This window comes from Pezoporus wallicus, unplaced genomic scaffold (genome assembly GCF_028554395.1).
Source record: "Pezoporus wallicus isolate ANWC-B61680 ecotype Strahan unplaced genomic scaffold, APGP_CSIRO_Pwel_v1 scaffold_7402, whole genome shotgun sequence".
Taxonomy (NCBI): domain Eukaryota; kingdom Metazoa; phylum Chordata; class Aves; order Psittaciformes; family Psittacidae; genus Pezoporus; species Pezoporus wallicus.
The window spans coordinates 875,314-891,274 of record NW_026641037.1 but is presented as its reverse complement, the minus strand read 5'-3'; the positions used below and the strand labels follow the sequence as shown (position 1 = coordinate 891,274).

Here is a 15,961-nt window from a genome sequence, read left to right as displayed (position 1 = left end):
CTCGTCCAGCTGCTGCTGTATCTTTTGAGGGTGCCTTGCTTATATGTTACACTGCCACCTACTCACCAGCCCAGGGTTTATTTCTGGTCTTAAATGGTTAGGACTATTGTAACTGATATGTAATCATGTGTATGTATTAGAATGACAGGAGAAGTAAAATACAATTAAGAAGAAGCAGTTTTATAAAGACATTTTAGACACAATTAGAGGACAGTGCAAGTATGCACTTGCAGCCCAGAAAGCATCCAGCTCTGGGGCCACAACATAAGAAGGATGCTGTTGGAGCAAGTCCAGAGGAGGCCACAAAGACGCTCAGAGGCCTGGAGCACCTCTCCTATGGAGACAGGCTGAGAGAGCTGGGCTTGGTCAGCCTGCGGAAGTGAAGGCTCTGGGGAGACCTTAAAGCAGCCTCCCAGTGCATAAAGGGGCCAACAAGAAGTCTGGAGATGGACTTTCTACAAGGGCATGTAGGGATAGGACAAGGGGGAATGGCTTTAAATTGACAAAAGAGAGATTTAGATGAGATATCAGGAAGAAATTCTTTCCTCTGAGGGTTGTGAGGCTGGAACAGGTTGTACAGAGAAGCCGCGGCAGCCTCATCCCTGGAGGTGTTCAAGACCAAGTAGGATGGGGCTTTGAGCAACCTGATCTAGTGGAAGATCTCCCTTCCCGTGGCAGGGGGTTGTAACTAGGTGGTGTTTAAGGTCCTTTCCAACCCAAACCATTCTGCGATTCCATATGATAGCAACACCTGTACCTCTCACGGTACTTGCAGAGGAGGTAGCTGATGCTGTGCACTTGCTGTGTGTGCTTACTGCAGCCTCTGCAGCTTGTGCTTACATGCACAAAGTGACTTTTCAGTGCCACTCTCACGTGGCACCTGGAACTGCCTGCAGCACAAGTTGAGCTCCTGTGGTTCGCTGAAGTGTCTATTGGCACTTCTAATATTTCCTTTCATAAAGTCACCTATACAGGATATCTAAAAATGCTTCTGGAAATGTAAACATTCTGCGGTGCTGGCTGACACTGGAGAAGGAAAGACATTAAAGAAATAGAAGCTTTTTGGCGATCACTCAAACATTTTGCATGTTAGTGAGAACTGAGCTCAGAGGTCAAGGTGAATGACTTCAATTTCTATCAGTGACTGTCACCTTGTGTTTCTACAACTGTTTCTCCACAAGCCAAAACCATGGCTGTTTCAAGGCTGCTGTCTTACACCGGTACTATATACATTGCTCAAGCTCACGATAAGGAGGAGTTTCCTTGTGTTTTCTGGGGAAACCAATATCCTTGTATCGCAGGACACACATTTCCCCTTCCCACGGGAACAGGTCAGAGTGGAAGGAGCCTGGTCTCCTTCAGCTGCGAGATGATCAGCACCACAGCACCCTCGAGCATGCATCAGCCAGCCTCTTGTGAAAACAACAGCCAGGCTTGACAAAACCCCATGACTGGTGGGTGCTGTGAACTGTGCTGCCACACTGCAGAGCCAGCAACTCCACATGATGTGGCACCCCGGCACAAAATGGAGGGCCCTGCCCTGTGCTCTTAGCTGATGACTTTCCTTTTGGCATCTGGCTGTGAGCTTTGGTACCAGTGGCCTCTCACTGCAACGCGGAACCCCCATGAGAAACCTGAGCAGTGGCTTCTGGGGCTGCTCAAGTCCCACAAGACTGATAAAAGGGCATTTCTTTTTCTGGTTGTGGGTTGACCAAGACTTTGTGCACAGTTGCTGGGAATGGGGAAAGGAGAGGGAACAAATTCACTCCCATCCACTGCCCACTGACAGCAGCAAGCAGCAAGGCCCCTCAACATCCACCACAGCAGCCAAAAGTGATGGATTAGGTTAGAGTTGTCATCCCCATGTTAACACCCCACTGAAGCTCAGAGGGCAAGTCAGGCTTTTCTTTGAGCTGCTGTTTCAGGCTGCTTCAAGCTGATTTATATCAGAATGTGGTTAAGAAGGACATTTTCTCAGCCACAGCTGTATAATTTCACTTTTAAATTAAATCGAATCCTTCTAACACAAATAAGTCACTTTGTAACTACCTACAGTGCACTGGGCAGTGCACCTTGATGGTGCAATGTAATGCTGGAAAACCAAAATGTAACATAATGCTGTGGTTATTGTCCCTTTCTTGAGTTCTACAGGACAAGAAATTATCCAGATGGTGGAAAAGTCAAGTACTTGTCACAGTAGCAATGTAGGCAACCTAAAGTATCCAGGAGGAGTTTAAACTGGATTGTGTGTTTTTAAGCACTATGAGGCCATACTAATAATGATGATATAATGTTGCAATAGGGAACAGAGAAGAAAATTCATTCAGTCATGAGGCTAGATAGATTTTTTCTTGTTTTCTTGTTTACCTGCAGGTACTCACAACATTTATCTGTCTATTAAAACAACTTTTTTCCCCAGTTGGAGATTCCTGCAAAAACCCAGGTTAATTTTACATGTTGTTGTGTTATAAAGCCTCAATCCTAGACAAATGAAATAATACAATTATTTTTTTCTCCTAAGTGAAGTCTGCTCTAACTGAACAGTTGCACGGAGGACCTGGGCTTGGCTAATAGAGAAGCACTTCTACAGGCAAATCTCCAGATTTTATTAATATATCCCCCAAGTGCAAAGCTGAAGCAAAGTGAGACCAAGACTTTCCTATTCCTTTTTCTTAGGGTCTTCAGAGCTCTCTCTGGGGAACATACGTGACCTCAGTTCTCTGTCTATTAGCAGCAAGGATCCTCATTATACCTCCTTACTAACAAAAGCAAACAGGAGAGTACACATTGCACATACACGGGTGTTTATGCTGGTGTGAGCATGTGCATAACATGTCGGTTTTAGAATGGGTTTATACTTAGGGAAATAGTTGCTATTTGCTACAGATGATGACCTGGCAGGCAGTGAGGCAATGCCTCTCTGGAGGCAGTGCTCATTGGCAGGTTTAACACAAATGAGAGGAACCTCTTTTCTTCACCAAACAATTTGATGCTGCAGGCTGCCGTGGGAGCCAAACCAGAAATGGGTTCAAAAGAGACATTGACAAATTAATGGAGAATTGGCTATTAAACTTGATGGTCCAAATGTAACTTTTCACCCAGGAGGTGGCTACACTGACAGGTGACGAAAGCAAGAAAGATCTACTGCAGAAGGATTTGTTTGTTGTGTTCTTTTCCTACACTCCTGCTACAATTTACATGTTTGTGCTCATTAGCAGCCACTGTATGGGAACAAAAAATAGCTTTGATGAGTTAGATTCATGCTCTGCTTGAGGAACTGAGGAACTAAACCTGACTCAGCTTCAGACCCAGCCTCTCGCATAAAGGCTGCTGATACGGTTTGGCGCCAAGAAGCCTGTGATGCTGCTGCTGCTGTTTATTAATTTGCTCCCTACAGAGATCACAAGGGAAGTGGCTGGGATGGTCAACTGGCTGTTGAAGATGAAGGCTGCTCTTCTTTCTCTGGCACCATGGAATGGTTTGGGTTGGAACGGACCTGAAACATCATCTAGGTCGGATTTCATCTGCTGATGCCCCAGTCTGGTACTTTTCAGTCTCTCTCAGGGAAGTCTGTGTTTACTGACAGAGTAGAGAACCTTCAATCCAAAGCAAAACAGTTATGACTCACCAGCTCTTTTAATCCTCTTCCTCTCTTTTAGCTGGTAGGGCTTGTGATCGTGTGACAAGGGAATAGCATTCCCATCCTTGTCACACAGGACTCCTCGCGAATCTCCAACATTGGCCACTGTGAGTTCTTTATCTGACAACAGTGCGATCAAGCAGGTTGTGCCTGGAAAAAAATAGAAGGGAATGGGAAGCAAACCAGATATATGGGGTGTGTATGTGTGTGTGGATATATATACATATATCTCTAAATATTTATCAGGAAAACGTTCTTCCTATTGATAATGGCAGAGAGGGGCTGAAGTGGGAAGTGCTTCCCAGTCTCCATCTGGGCACTGGCTTTTCCTAATGGCCAAGGAAAATAGTAAGAGAAAAGCACAAATTAGCTCCAGAGCCCACTCACTGCTTTCCTGAACTGCTAGTGCTGCAGTGGACCATGCAGGGGTAAAACAGAGCTCTTTCCTCTCATCCCCTCAAGAACTGAGGCCAGTTTTAAACTTTTTATATTGAAAAAAATGAAAGTATTTCTCATTGTTAATCACTTTAACCTTCAAATACACATCAAATGTAATCAGTCATTGACCACCACATCCTGCAGGCATACTATTTGACTATTTGCTGGCTAAAGTGGCAGGACAGTATTAGAAAAATTGGCTGTTTCTGAAGTGCAAAGGCTGTAGTTTTACTTTCCTCATATAACTGATGCAGTGGAATGAATGTTGAGTGAAGCAGATCCTATTAAGACCATTCCTTTTCTGTATTTTCACCTTCCAGTGAGTATGAGCTGTATTCATAAAACCTCCAGCTTTATAGGAGGAATATATATTCGTTCTAGAGAGAAATACAGGAATATTCCAAATACTCTTTGCATGGGCTTTGGACCAGACATCACAACTTCATTCATGCTTTAGAACTGAAAGATGGCAAGTGAAGTTTTTAGATACAGACAAACATTAAAAGGGAACATGCCTGGTACTCAATTCGGATTGCATAGGGCTGCTAAAATTGGTGTAAGAGGTACTCTGGTATCCTTCAACAGTAAATAAAATTAACTTATTGGCAGCTTTCTTTTCCTTTTAGGTAGAACAGAGAAGCACATGCTTGAGTTCTCACCACTGTTGTTAATTTACATGTGATTATTCATTTAAAGTGAGCCCTGTGGAAGCAGCATGCGGGGCCGGCCTGCCTGATCAAGGGCCCCAGTGATGAAATGCAACCAACAGCAGCGTCACGAAGAAAGGTGTCTCTGCTTATACCTTCAGATCAGACAAAGATGGAGTATTAATGAAAACACCAGCAACAGTGCGTTTTCACTGCCTGCCATCAGTGGCATCCTGATCACTGGTTTTGGTCTTGGGGAGCTATATTAGGGTTTAAGTCTATGCTCTATGGCCTTCAAGCTAAATTCTCATCACTGCTGCTTGCTGTATTGCTGTCCAAACCAGAGTTGGAAACTATGTTTTGCTGTTCCCATGTCAGTAGTTGAATATCCCATGACTAGTATAAATAAAAAAGCCAGTAATAAACCATTTGTGTTTAGATGCACTATGTTCTGAAGATTTATTTTTAACGTAATGGTCTGTCTTGCACAGCAATAAACCAAAGCTATTTTTTCACAGGACAGTAATATATATTATATATATATATATATGTTATTTTTTGCAACTGACTGACATATCGCAGACCTAAATGGACATAGTTTCATGTTTGTTGGTAAAGCCCCTTGCTAACTGCATAACTTGATGACTGAGATTGCACCAGCGGGTGTGAGGGAGGCTGTGCTGGAAGGGGAACCCACTGGGCAGATGCCTGCCCTGCTCAGGTGCAGGGTGCCCAGCCCTAGAGCCCTGGAGAACAGACCCACTCCAACCCCAGAGGACTTGGTGGTGAAAACCCCAGTATCCAAACCACAAAGACAACAAATCAATAACGAGGGTACAGACTACTGGAGTGGGAGGGAGGTGGTCATTTAAGCAGGACAAAATGGGATTTAGCATTGGAGGGCACCTCATGCTCCACCTGAACAAAAGCTCGTAACTCTGCAAACGCATAAAGCCCTGCTTCAGTGCTTCAGCACTAAATGGGAGCCTCCTTTGCTTTTATTTATAAAACTTTTCTTAACAAACATTCAAGCAGCACCATGCTAACAATCTGCACGAGACTGGAGGGCTGGTACCTGCTGAAGCTGGTCTGAACTTCAGACAGAAAGAGAACAGCTGCCTTTGCAGTTTGGGCTGAAAGCAAAAACCTGTGAGATGCAAAATGAGGGCAAAAGTGAAAGCCCTGTTGGATGGGAACACAGAGCAAAACAGCTCCAGAAGGATCCTGGAGTGCTGCAGGACAGAGACCCAGGAGCCGCATAGGAGGCTGCGAGGCTCCGTGATCCCCCACCCCGCTGAGACTGCTTTCAGGAGATCATTGCTCCGGCTGTACCTGTAGCTGCCGTCCTGGCATGACAGCTGTGTTTGTAAATTCATCAACTCTCCCATACGCAAGACCACCATCCTGCTCTGCAGATTGCCCCCACCTTCCACTGACGTCAGCCCAGCATGTATTTTTCCTACAAGTAATGTTAAAAATTGTTTCCTAGTAAAGAAAATACTGCAAATAACATCCTACAGGCCTCGTATTTAACAAATAAAATGCTTCACATACACGGTAATTACTACCACAATTTATATAAACACTGACTGAACACAGTCTTCCTGGTTATATGATCTGTGTGAATGAAAGAGCATGAGTGTCTGAAACAGAAGATCATTTCCAAAGTGATTCAGGTAGCATCAATTGTTTCACGGTCCCTGACTGATGGCTAGGCTATCGTTCAGTCCGTGACCTCATGCTACTGCCTGCTGCTACATGAGAAAGCAAACTTACTTTGTTTTCTTTTCCATCTATTTTTATTTTGGTCACTTAACCTCTTGTGGAGTCAGGAAACATCGTGCTCTTGTCAGCTGCCTCAGATTTAATGCAATTGCACAATGGAAAATTCCCAACATAACGGGTCCAAAATTTAGAACACGTCGTATTAGTCCCTCGATGCAGCTGCCTGAATAATACCCTGCTGAGCAGTTTGCAAAGAAAAGCACCAGAAAATTTAAAACCTGTACGGTACTGGCTGCAGAGATAGGGGCGTTTTAAGTCAGGTAAGATTACTGGTGTTGGGTTTTAGTATCAGACAAGGCACCTTGTAAAAGTCAAGGCTCCACCGGCTCTACCAGTTTTTAGATAGCTGCTTTATTAAAAGGAATAAATGTCACCAGAGTGCAAACAAGACCTGGTTAATACAATAAAAGGCATTTGAGAGCCCAGGCATGATCCAGCTCACCTTGCAGCTGCTGGCCATATCGTGCTTTGCACGTGGCATCAGAAAGCCCTGCTGGCTCCTGGCTCCAGATCTCTCCTGGTGGGGCAGCTCAGGATGAGGACCAGAGCTCTGGGGCTCTGGAGGGCCCTTGGTGGTTGGAAAGTCCCCCAGTGTCCTCATTTCAGCCTATCCATTCACAAAATCTCAGTTAATCTCACCAGGTGTTCACCACATCATTTCTCCCTCTTTGCCGAGTTTCCTTCTGTATTCCAAGTCTCTGAGGCCCCACAGCTTTCAGGCCATCAGCACATGTAACCTCTTCCCCCTCCCCTTCATCACTCTCTTCAACCCTGAATTTGGCTGTCTCTTGGTGAGAAATCACACCTCCACCCTGCCCCTACCTCACACTCTTAAATGGCAGAAGTCCCTGGCCAAGGCTTTTCCTCCTGAACAATTGTCCTCCCCATGCATGCCTTCTCACTGCTTTTCCCAATCCTCACCCACCTTTTCCATAGCTCTTCGCACAGAACTGACAATGGAATAACAGCTCAGACCAGTCCTACTGTAGTGGCAACTCCAAGCCGGACAGGAACTATGTTAAATCAACCCACGCAGCTGCTTTGTATTGAGCCTGGATCCCCTTTCACAAACTGATGGTGCACAACAGCACTCCTGTGATGCCTGGCACGGGAGAGCAGAGGTCTGCTGTACCCTTGGAAAAGAAATGCGTTCAGAGCAACTGCAGGTCAAGAATTCAGTATTTACTTGGTTGGGGTGAGTAAAAAACAAACAAAAAGACAACTCAAAAAAACCTTTCCCATCTTTTTTTAACAGTGCTCAAGCTTGAATTCACACAATAATTAAGCAAGAATTAGTATTTTCAAGCCTCAGTAATCTCCGGAAGGAAATAGAATGACTCAGAACAGTGCAAAAAGCAGGATAAACAGAAATCCAGATTTATATTTACTCTCCACTAGCAACTTGCACTGCATGCAGCTTCTTTCTCATTTACAGATCTACATTTCTACTTGCCTTGCAGGGACTTCAAATCCTAAACAATAAGACTTCAGTAGTTTTCAGAGCAGGCGTGCTGTTTTTACCATTAATATCTGTCCTCTCTGCCCATCTGCCTCAGCTCCTCCCGTTGAGAGCAGACTTGTCTCCTGCATTTCTACTTTACATGTTCTGCACATACCCCCCAAGCAATGCAAATAAAACTTTGATTATAGCCTGGGGAATAGGCAAGACTGAGAAGAACACCGTAGGTAAGTATATGAGGAAGGGTAAAGGGAGCTTCTTGCTTCCTAGTGGCCAGGAATGGGGATAAAAAGTGGTGTGAGACAATCAACATCGTGAAACGGCACCTCTGCGTGCCCTCCAAGTGATCTGCCAACTCCAATCCAAAGCCATAAAAATAAATCTAATTATCCACTGCTTATTTGTAAGATAAGCAAGCACAAAATCAAGTAGCAGACATTCACGTTTCATTCTTGATGCAACAGTGCAAGAACTACAGGGGCTGGAGACTTTTCCTTGCTCTGATGCTCCCCAAACCACCACATCTGTATGCAAAAGGAGGGACAAATCAGATACTGAAGGCATCAGTTCTCCAAGCAAAAATGATCCCAACAACCTGTAATTGGGATGGGATCACTGTAAAAGCTTTTGCTGGATCCCAACAATTTGCACACTGCCTCCTCCTTGGCTGGTTTCTAATCCAAGGCGCCATTTTCTCTCATGTGCATTTTCAGCTTCTCTAATGACATCCAACCTCATCAAGCAATTTGTGAAAGGCCAAGCTAATTGTGCTCATTAGCACTTCTTCATCCTTTACTCCTTTAAATAGCGACACAATTTCTTTTAGCAGCAGCAGATGAGTGAAAATGCTATTATAATCTCCAAAATACACAATTTTGGCAAATTACTATGCTAACTGCCTGTGAATGAAGTAAAGAGCTCATCACTTACATCACCTTTCAAAACTACAGGTGCATTTTTAAAGTACCCATCTTCTTTTCCTCAAATGTTGTACAAGGTGTATGGGACTGAAGAGCCTTCATATCATACAGGCATTCATCCCTGCAAGCCCCTGTGCTGGTGTTTCCTACAAACGAGCTGAGCCTGCCCCTTCTTTCAGCTAACAGAACTCTTCTGTAAAGCATGAAGATAAAAATAACCATTCTGAAAATTCGAGGTCTCATAATTTCTTAGTCATCTCAACAGAACATTTCCCTCCCCCCCCCCCCCCCCCCCCCCCCCGAAAAAAAAATAAAATAACTCCTTCTTTTAAAATAAAGGAAACATTGGATTCTTAGAAATACATAGAAATTACTTCAGATCTTTATAAGATAGTAGCTTAATTTCCACCATAAAACAAGTCCTACCTGGGTGTATGCAGCAATATTTTAAGATCTTATATTTGAAACAGAGAACCATATTTTATTTCTATTTAGATTCTATTTTCTGGTCTAATCCATGAGTATGTATCTATTCCTCAATCCTGTTTACCGTTAATCATATTATCTTCAGCACACTTGGGATATACTTAGAGCCTAACAGATTAGTGCAGATGTTCCAAGTCAGCTATGTAAAAGATACCTGAAAGTGTTTTCCAGGTAGAAGAACAAGAGCAGCAGGTAACAGAAGTTAATTACTGAAACACGGAACCCATTTTGGGCAGCCCTTCCATCTTCCAGGCCTCTCTGACGCAGCCCCATCAATACTACAGCAGAATGGGAAGCACTCCGACCTTCGTGCCAGCCTAGTGCCGTGTGATTAATTTTGTGTCCTTATGAAAAGTAACCTTAATACTTAATACTCCTTATAAGGAGGAAATTCTTTCCTGTTAGGGTGGTGAGGCACTGGAATGGGTTGCCCAGGGGAGCTGTGAATGCTCCATCCCTGGCAGTGTTCAAGGCCAGGTTGGACAGAGCCTTGGGTGACATGGTTTAAGTGTGAGGTGTCCCTGCCCATGGCAGGGGGGTTGGAACTAGATGATCTTAAGGTCCTTTCCAACCCTAACTATTCTATGATTCTATAATACAACGGGAATCTCTACTTCAGGACAAAAGTTGATTTCTTGGCTCCACTCTCATATTTAGTTTCACCTGAACATCCCACTCAGCCATTTAACACATTAGAAGTAGAAATATGTGAAAACTGTTTATGTTTTTTCTGGTTAGAAATCTCTTCATGTCACTGGGCTAATTAAAGTGCAGAAAACCACACGTGCTATCTCCTTTGTGGACGAGCTCCAGTGTTTTGCAGCAACTAAACCTGCTGTGCCACCTTGCAGGTATATGACAAACAAAAATGCCTCTGCTGAGGTCTGTACATGAGAGGAAGAGAAACCTCTTGCTGACACTTCCCTGTGAGCTTTTGATATCCATGGGCTGAAACACAGTCTGTGTGGTGACTGCAACACCAGCGTTTGCACACAAACTATAAAGTCTGACTTCTGATTGCAGGAACTCCTGAAGCACTGGAAACTAAAATGACTGTAGACAATCATGCAATGTAGGATATATACAAAGGTATACACTACTGTTATTTCAATATATATGCTACTGTTCTGTCAAACCATATATGCAAAGGTATATGCTACTGTTCTTTCAAACCACATTCCTATGGTAGCTCTAACCAGCTGCTACCTAAGCCGAGCAACAAGAGCTAAAGGTCCAGCTTAGCGTGAGGTTTCAACATGTTTGGCAGAGCAGATGAGGTGCAGCTCCCACCTCAAATGCAGCATTCCCTTGTTTAAAAACAGATTATATCAACTGAAAACAATAGTTACTGCTTTCAAGTAGGAATCGCACCTAATTTCTCCCTCCCTCTCCCCCCACCCAATCTATTGTTGAATGTATTTCCCCCAAAAATTTAAGGGCCACATAAGCTCAACATGACCCAGCAGGGTGTGCTTGCAGCCCAGAAAGCCAACTGTGTTCTAGGCTACATCACCAGCGATGTGACCAGCAGGTTGAAGGTGATCCTGCCCCTCTACTCTGCTCTCGAGACTCCATCTGCAGTGCTGCATACAACTCTGGGGCCCCCAACACGAGGGATGTGGACCTGTTGGAGAGAGTCCAGAGGAGGCCACAAATACGCTCAGAGTGCTGGAGCATCTCTCCTACGGAGACAGGCTGAGAGAACTGGGGTTGTTCAGCCTGGAGAAGAGAAGGCTCCAGGGAGACCTTAGAGCAGCTTCCAGTGCCTAAAGGGGCCAACAGGAAAGCTGGAGAGGGGCTTTTTACAAGGGCATGGAGTGACAGGACAAGGGGGAATGGCTTTAAACTGACAGACAGGAGATTTACATTCCATTTTAGGAAGAAATTCTTTCCTGTGAGGGTGGTGAGGCACTGGCACAGGCTGCCCAGAGAAGCTGCGGTTGCCCCATGCCTGGCAGTGGTCAAGGCCAGGTTGGATGGGGCTTTTGAGCAGCATGGTCTAATGGAAGGTGTCCCTGCTTGTGGCGGGGGCTGGAACTATATGATGTCTAAGGTCCCTTCCATCCCAAACCATCCTATGATTCTCTGTAATTACATGGAAAAAGTAGGAGCAAAATGAAAATTCAACTTTGAAAAAAACCTGACCACCAAAATAGTTAAAAGCATCCAATTTCTGCCAAGTCCTGGGACATTTCCAGCTCTACCCTAGCCCTGCCCAAAGGATCAAGGCTGCAAAATTTCATTTGAGCCCCAGGGATTGACCTGCACATTCCTGAGGTGCCTGAGCCACAGACAACAGACTTCAGCAGCAGCTATAAATAAGGTGTCAGCAGGTAGGCACTAAACTGAAGACATATAATTAGCAAATCCTTCACAAACAGTGTAAAAGCAGTGGCTGGTTTACAGATGCTGAGCATGTCTCTGGATCCCGCAGCCTTAACAGGGCTGTTCAAAAATCCCCATTGTGGCTGGCGGTTGTATCCGACAAATGGTTTTTACGATGACTATTATTCCTCAGCCTCTGGGGTGAGATTTTATGAAGGACTAACACCCATCAGTGGCAGGACCGTCTATCAGGCTGCAGCTAATTTCATGGAGGACCACTGTAAATACCTGCCGCGCTCTGCAGCTGGCCCTGAGGCACTTGGATGATGGATCACTCACCTTAACTCCTGAACAAATAAGGAACTTATTACTATACAGGCAGAGCTGTACAGCAAGGCGGTGTTTAAAAGTTATTTATTCAGTCCTTGAGGTGTACCTCCAAATTACAAATACAAACATGTACCCCGTGGAAAGGGATTGTGGTCTTGCTTTGTATTTCCCATGCTGGCAGAAGAGTGGGAGCAAGAGGAGGAGGCAAAAGGGGGTGGGGAGTGATAATGGGCCGGAATTACACACAGTTAGGGAGGTTTGTGGTTTAATTCAAGATCCTCACCCTGTCTCCCTGCCCTCCACTATTGAACAGACAAAATTTGATGATGCAGATTTTACTGAGCCAGTTGAGGCTGGCTGGCCTGAGCAAGGGTGGCAGCTTAAATCAATCTGGTGACCTTTCCCATTTTTAGGTTAATCTAACTCAGGGGCTAATAAACTTCCAATATCTGGCCAAAAGTCACTTTGGATGGTACTTTTTTCCTTCCGTATTTCCCAGCTGTATCTTCCTGTTCCCTGTACCAAACCCTACCTTGCCCATTTGCAAATTCAAAACATCCCCATCTGCCAAACATCCATTTTCTGGGAGCAGAGCTGTCACCTCCCAGCACGTGGCTGAGTGGGAACAGCACACTTTGGGGGGGAACTTTTGTATGAGATCAGTAAATCCAACTGGCAGCTGAAGCCCAGGCAGAAACCTTTCCAAAGACAGGCTCAAGCCATTGGCAGACAGCAACTGCAGCCCCTAATCCCAGAGGTGATGGAAAAGATGGACACAGAGGGAGAAAAAGCACAGATATTGCTGAAACTCATTAACTGCTGCTGTTACAAAGGTATTACGGCACAAAGAAGAGCCAGTTTTTGCTTGTTTATGACCAAATTCTTTACCTTAATGGGTTGTTACAGATTATAGATAGGGTTTTAAAAAAGCTTCACTTGAGAAGAGAAAGCCTCCTTTTGTTCTTGCTCCTTTTTCCTCCTACATCTCCCCATGTATAATTCAAACACTGAGAAATAATGAAAAAGGCTAAAAGTGATTGATTGTGGTGTGCAGTGCAGTTGTGCATGTAAAGCAGGGCTTAGCACGAGCTGAACGCTGCTGCAAATGGGGACAGTGCAAGGGTAGAACACACAAAGATGTGTGCAGGAGTGCAAGCGAACTGCAGAAACACAGCAGCACCCTTAGATCATAAATCCGTGTGCATGTGCCTGTGGCTTGACATTACTACAGTATCATAGAATCATGGAATGGTTTTAGTTGAAAGGGACCTTAAAGATCCACCTAGTTCCAACCCCCTGCCACAGGCATGGACACCACACACTAGACCAGGTTGCTCAAAGCCCCGTCCAACCTGGCCTATAACACGTCCAGAATAGAGGGGAGAGTAGAGGGAGAGAATCTCCTTCTTTGATGTGCGGGCCATGCTCCTTTTGATGTAGCCCAGGATACGGTTGGCTTTATGGGCTGTGAGCGCACACTGAAGCCAGCTCATGTTGAGCTTCTTGTCAACGAACACCCCCAAGTCCTTCTCCACAGGGCTGCTCAATCCATTCTCTGCCCAACCTGTAGCTCAGTCTGGAATTCCTCCCACCCGGATGCAGGTCCTTATACTTGGCCTTGTTGAAATTCATGAGACTGGCATCAGCCGACCTCACAAGCGTGTCAAGGTCACTCTTACAATGTTTTCTTTTAATGATTTTCCTATTGTTTTCAAAAGAATGCAAACACTAGCTTTTCATACATGATATGGCAAAAGTATGGGTATGGATGATATGGAGCAGCAATACTGAAGATACTAAGTTAAATACTAAAATCTAGCAATTGTGGGTGTAATGGAGGGTTTTGCAAAGGTGTAGCTGGTGTTAATAAGGATTTCCAAACGGTCTGTCAGGTTTGTAAGAACAAACTTTGCTGTCTTCACAAGACACTTTGCTGTCTTCTTTACTACTCACAACGCCTTTTGAGCTCAGAAGACCCTTCAGGCATTTATCTCTGCATCCGTCATCAGGTGACAAACCTCTGCCAAGATGGATGGCTTTCTTCCAGAGGACAGAACAGATATTCTGTCTGCATACATGGAATCTGCAGCAAGCTGTCTTCAAATGCTTTTTCTGTCTGATATATTTTTAATAGATTCTAATTAAAAAAAGATAAATCCATGCTCATGTCTGTACTCATGCAACATGTGCATCTGAAATTGAGGAAGAACACTACAGTATTGACAGCAACTCTCTCAAGTGATATTCAATGGAATCGATCGGTTTTCAAATGACATCCAACAAAAATGTAAGCAAAATAAACCTCAAAAAGTGGTTTTACTTCTGCAGAGCTTACGTACTTTTTAAGTCTTTCACTAGGCCAAAGATACAAACGGGGAAGATGGCAGTTAGGCAGTCATAATGCAGTGTCCCTGAAAAATCGCTTTAGAGGGTTGGAGAAGAAACCTCTCCTGAATGCAGGAGACCTCAAACCGCCACTCCACAGGGCACCAGCCAGGACCAGCTCTACCACAACTTATGGCTGAATTAAGTAACCACCTAAAAACTAAGTTTATGTATTTAAGATGCTTTCCAGACTTAATTGATAAGTACACAGAAAGGAAATGGGCAGTTAATATTCAATACTAATTAAGTTAGTATTGCAATTAGACTAAAACCATTAAATGGTTTATAGAACATTTTCTATTGCACTTCTGATCCTTGGCACTCTGCAGGGCTGCTTTGGTTTCTTCCCTTTCTGCCAAGACTTCAGTAACAGTAGAAATTTTAGTTATATTTTAACTGCTACAAATATATAACAACTAAAGGGAGGAGTACAAGGCATTCATAGAGTAAGACTGAAACAGTTACATCTGCTTGAGTGAAAACAGAATGCTTCATGTGATTAACACAAAACTCCCTGACACAGCCCGACAGTCACCACTGCATTTACACTGCACAGGGGTTTCGCCAAATATATAGACTATATATTTAGAAAATATAGATAGAAAATATATATAAATACATAGAAATATTTTTCGTTGTTTTACCAAATATATAAATGTATTTACCAAATACCTGGAAAAATGGGCTGCTAGCTGACAAATTTAAATAGCTAAATACCTACTTCAAACTTAGATGATGAAGTGAAGAATGTTTCACAAGCACCTGTCAAAGTGCTATTTCTGCTCTGAGCTTCTGCTGAGAGGTTATAATTATATGAATAATAAAAAAATATTTTAATGGAGCAGAAGAATACAGCATGCTTGGGCTGGCTTACATACATGCCTGTTGTTTACAAACACTGCCAATAATCAAAAGCTGGAAGACCACAACACAGGAAATCAGTCACACAGTTTATGCTGAAGCTACACCCTGAAATGTAATTTAAATGGTTTTATGTGCACACCTACAGGGACATTAGGCTGGTGTTCAGCCCTGTTAGCTAGAGCCGCTACCTGTATTTTACCTGTGAGCAAAAGCTAATGCACAGACAACATAAAACAGCAGCCATGTTTAGGAAATGACTTTTCACATACCAAAGCAGAAATGCCGTTTTCTTTCCAGTGACTACTGAAGAGCTCTAGAGAAGTTGGCCAGAATGCAGACACAAAAAGTAGAAGAGACCAGCTCTACCCTCAGCGACTACCTTATGATTTCTGCTGCAGGTACTGGTTCTCTGCAGTAAAAACAGAGCCCTGGTTCATGGTGACCAAGTTTAAGCTGTATGTTTAATGTGCAAAAGAAATTAAATAAGCCAAAGATAGCATGGAGTGTAAGGCAGCGATTAAATAAATTCAGCAGTAATCATCTGGCTATAAACAGTAGAACTTCTACTGTGTTATTTGGAAAAGGCCCCATGCTAAGTTCTCATTGAAGTGACCAAAGACCCAGAGAAGGGAGTTGGTTTAGATCATGTTCTTGAGATCAAATACCTAAAAATCATTTAAAA

General features: G+C 43.8%; 1 protein-coding gene across 3 annotated transcripts in view; it reads right to left on the bottom strand.

Annotated features, from left to right (window-relative positions):
• Window positions 1-15,961, bottom strand: part of PPM1L (protein phosphatase, Mg2+/Mn2+ dependent 1L) — a 105,806-nt gene that overhangs the window by 3,780 nt on the left and 86,065 nt on the right. For all 3 annotated transcript variants that reach the window (XM_057421816.1, XM_057421818.1, XM_057421817.1), the window contains exon 3: window positions 3,629-3,790. In XM_057421816.1, coding sequence (XP_057277799.1) covers window positions 3,629-3,790 — 162 coding nt within the window. The remainder of the gene's footprint in view (window positions 1-3,628; window positions 3,791-15,961) is intronic.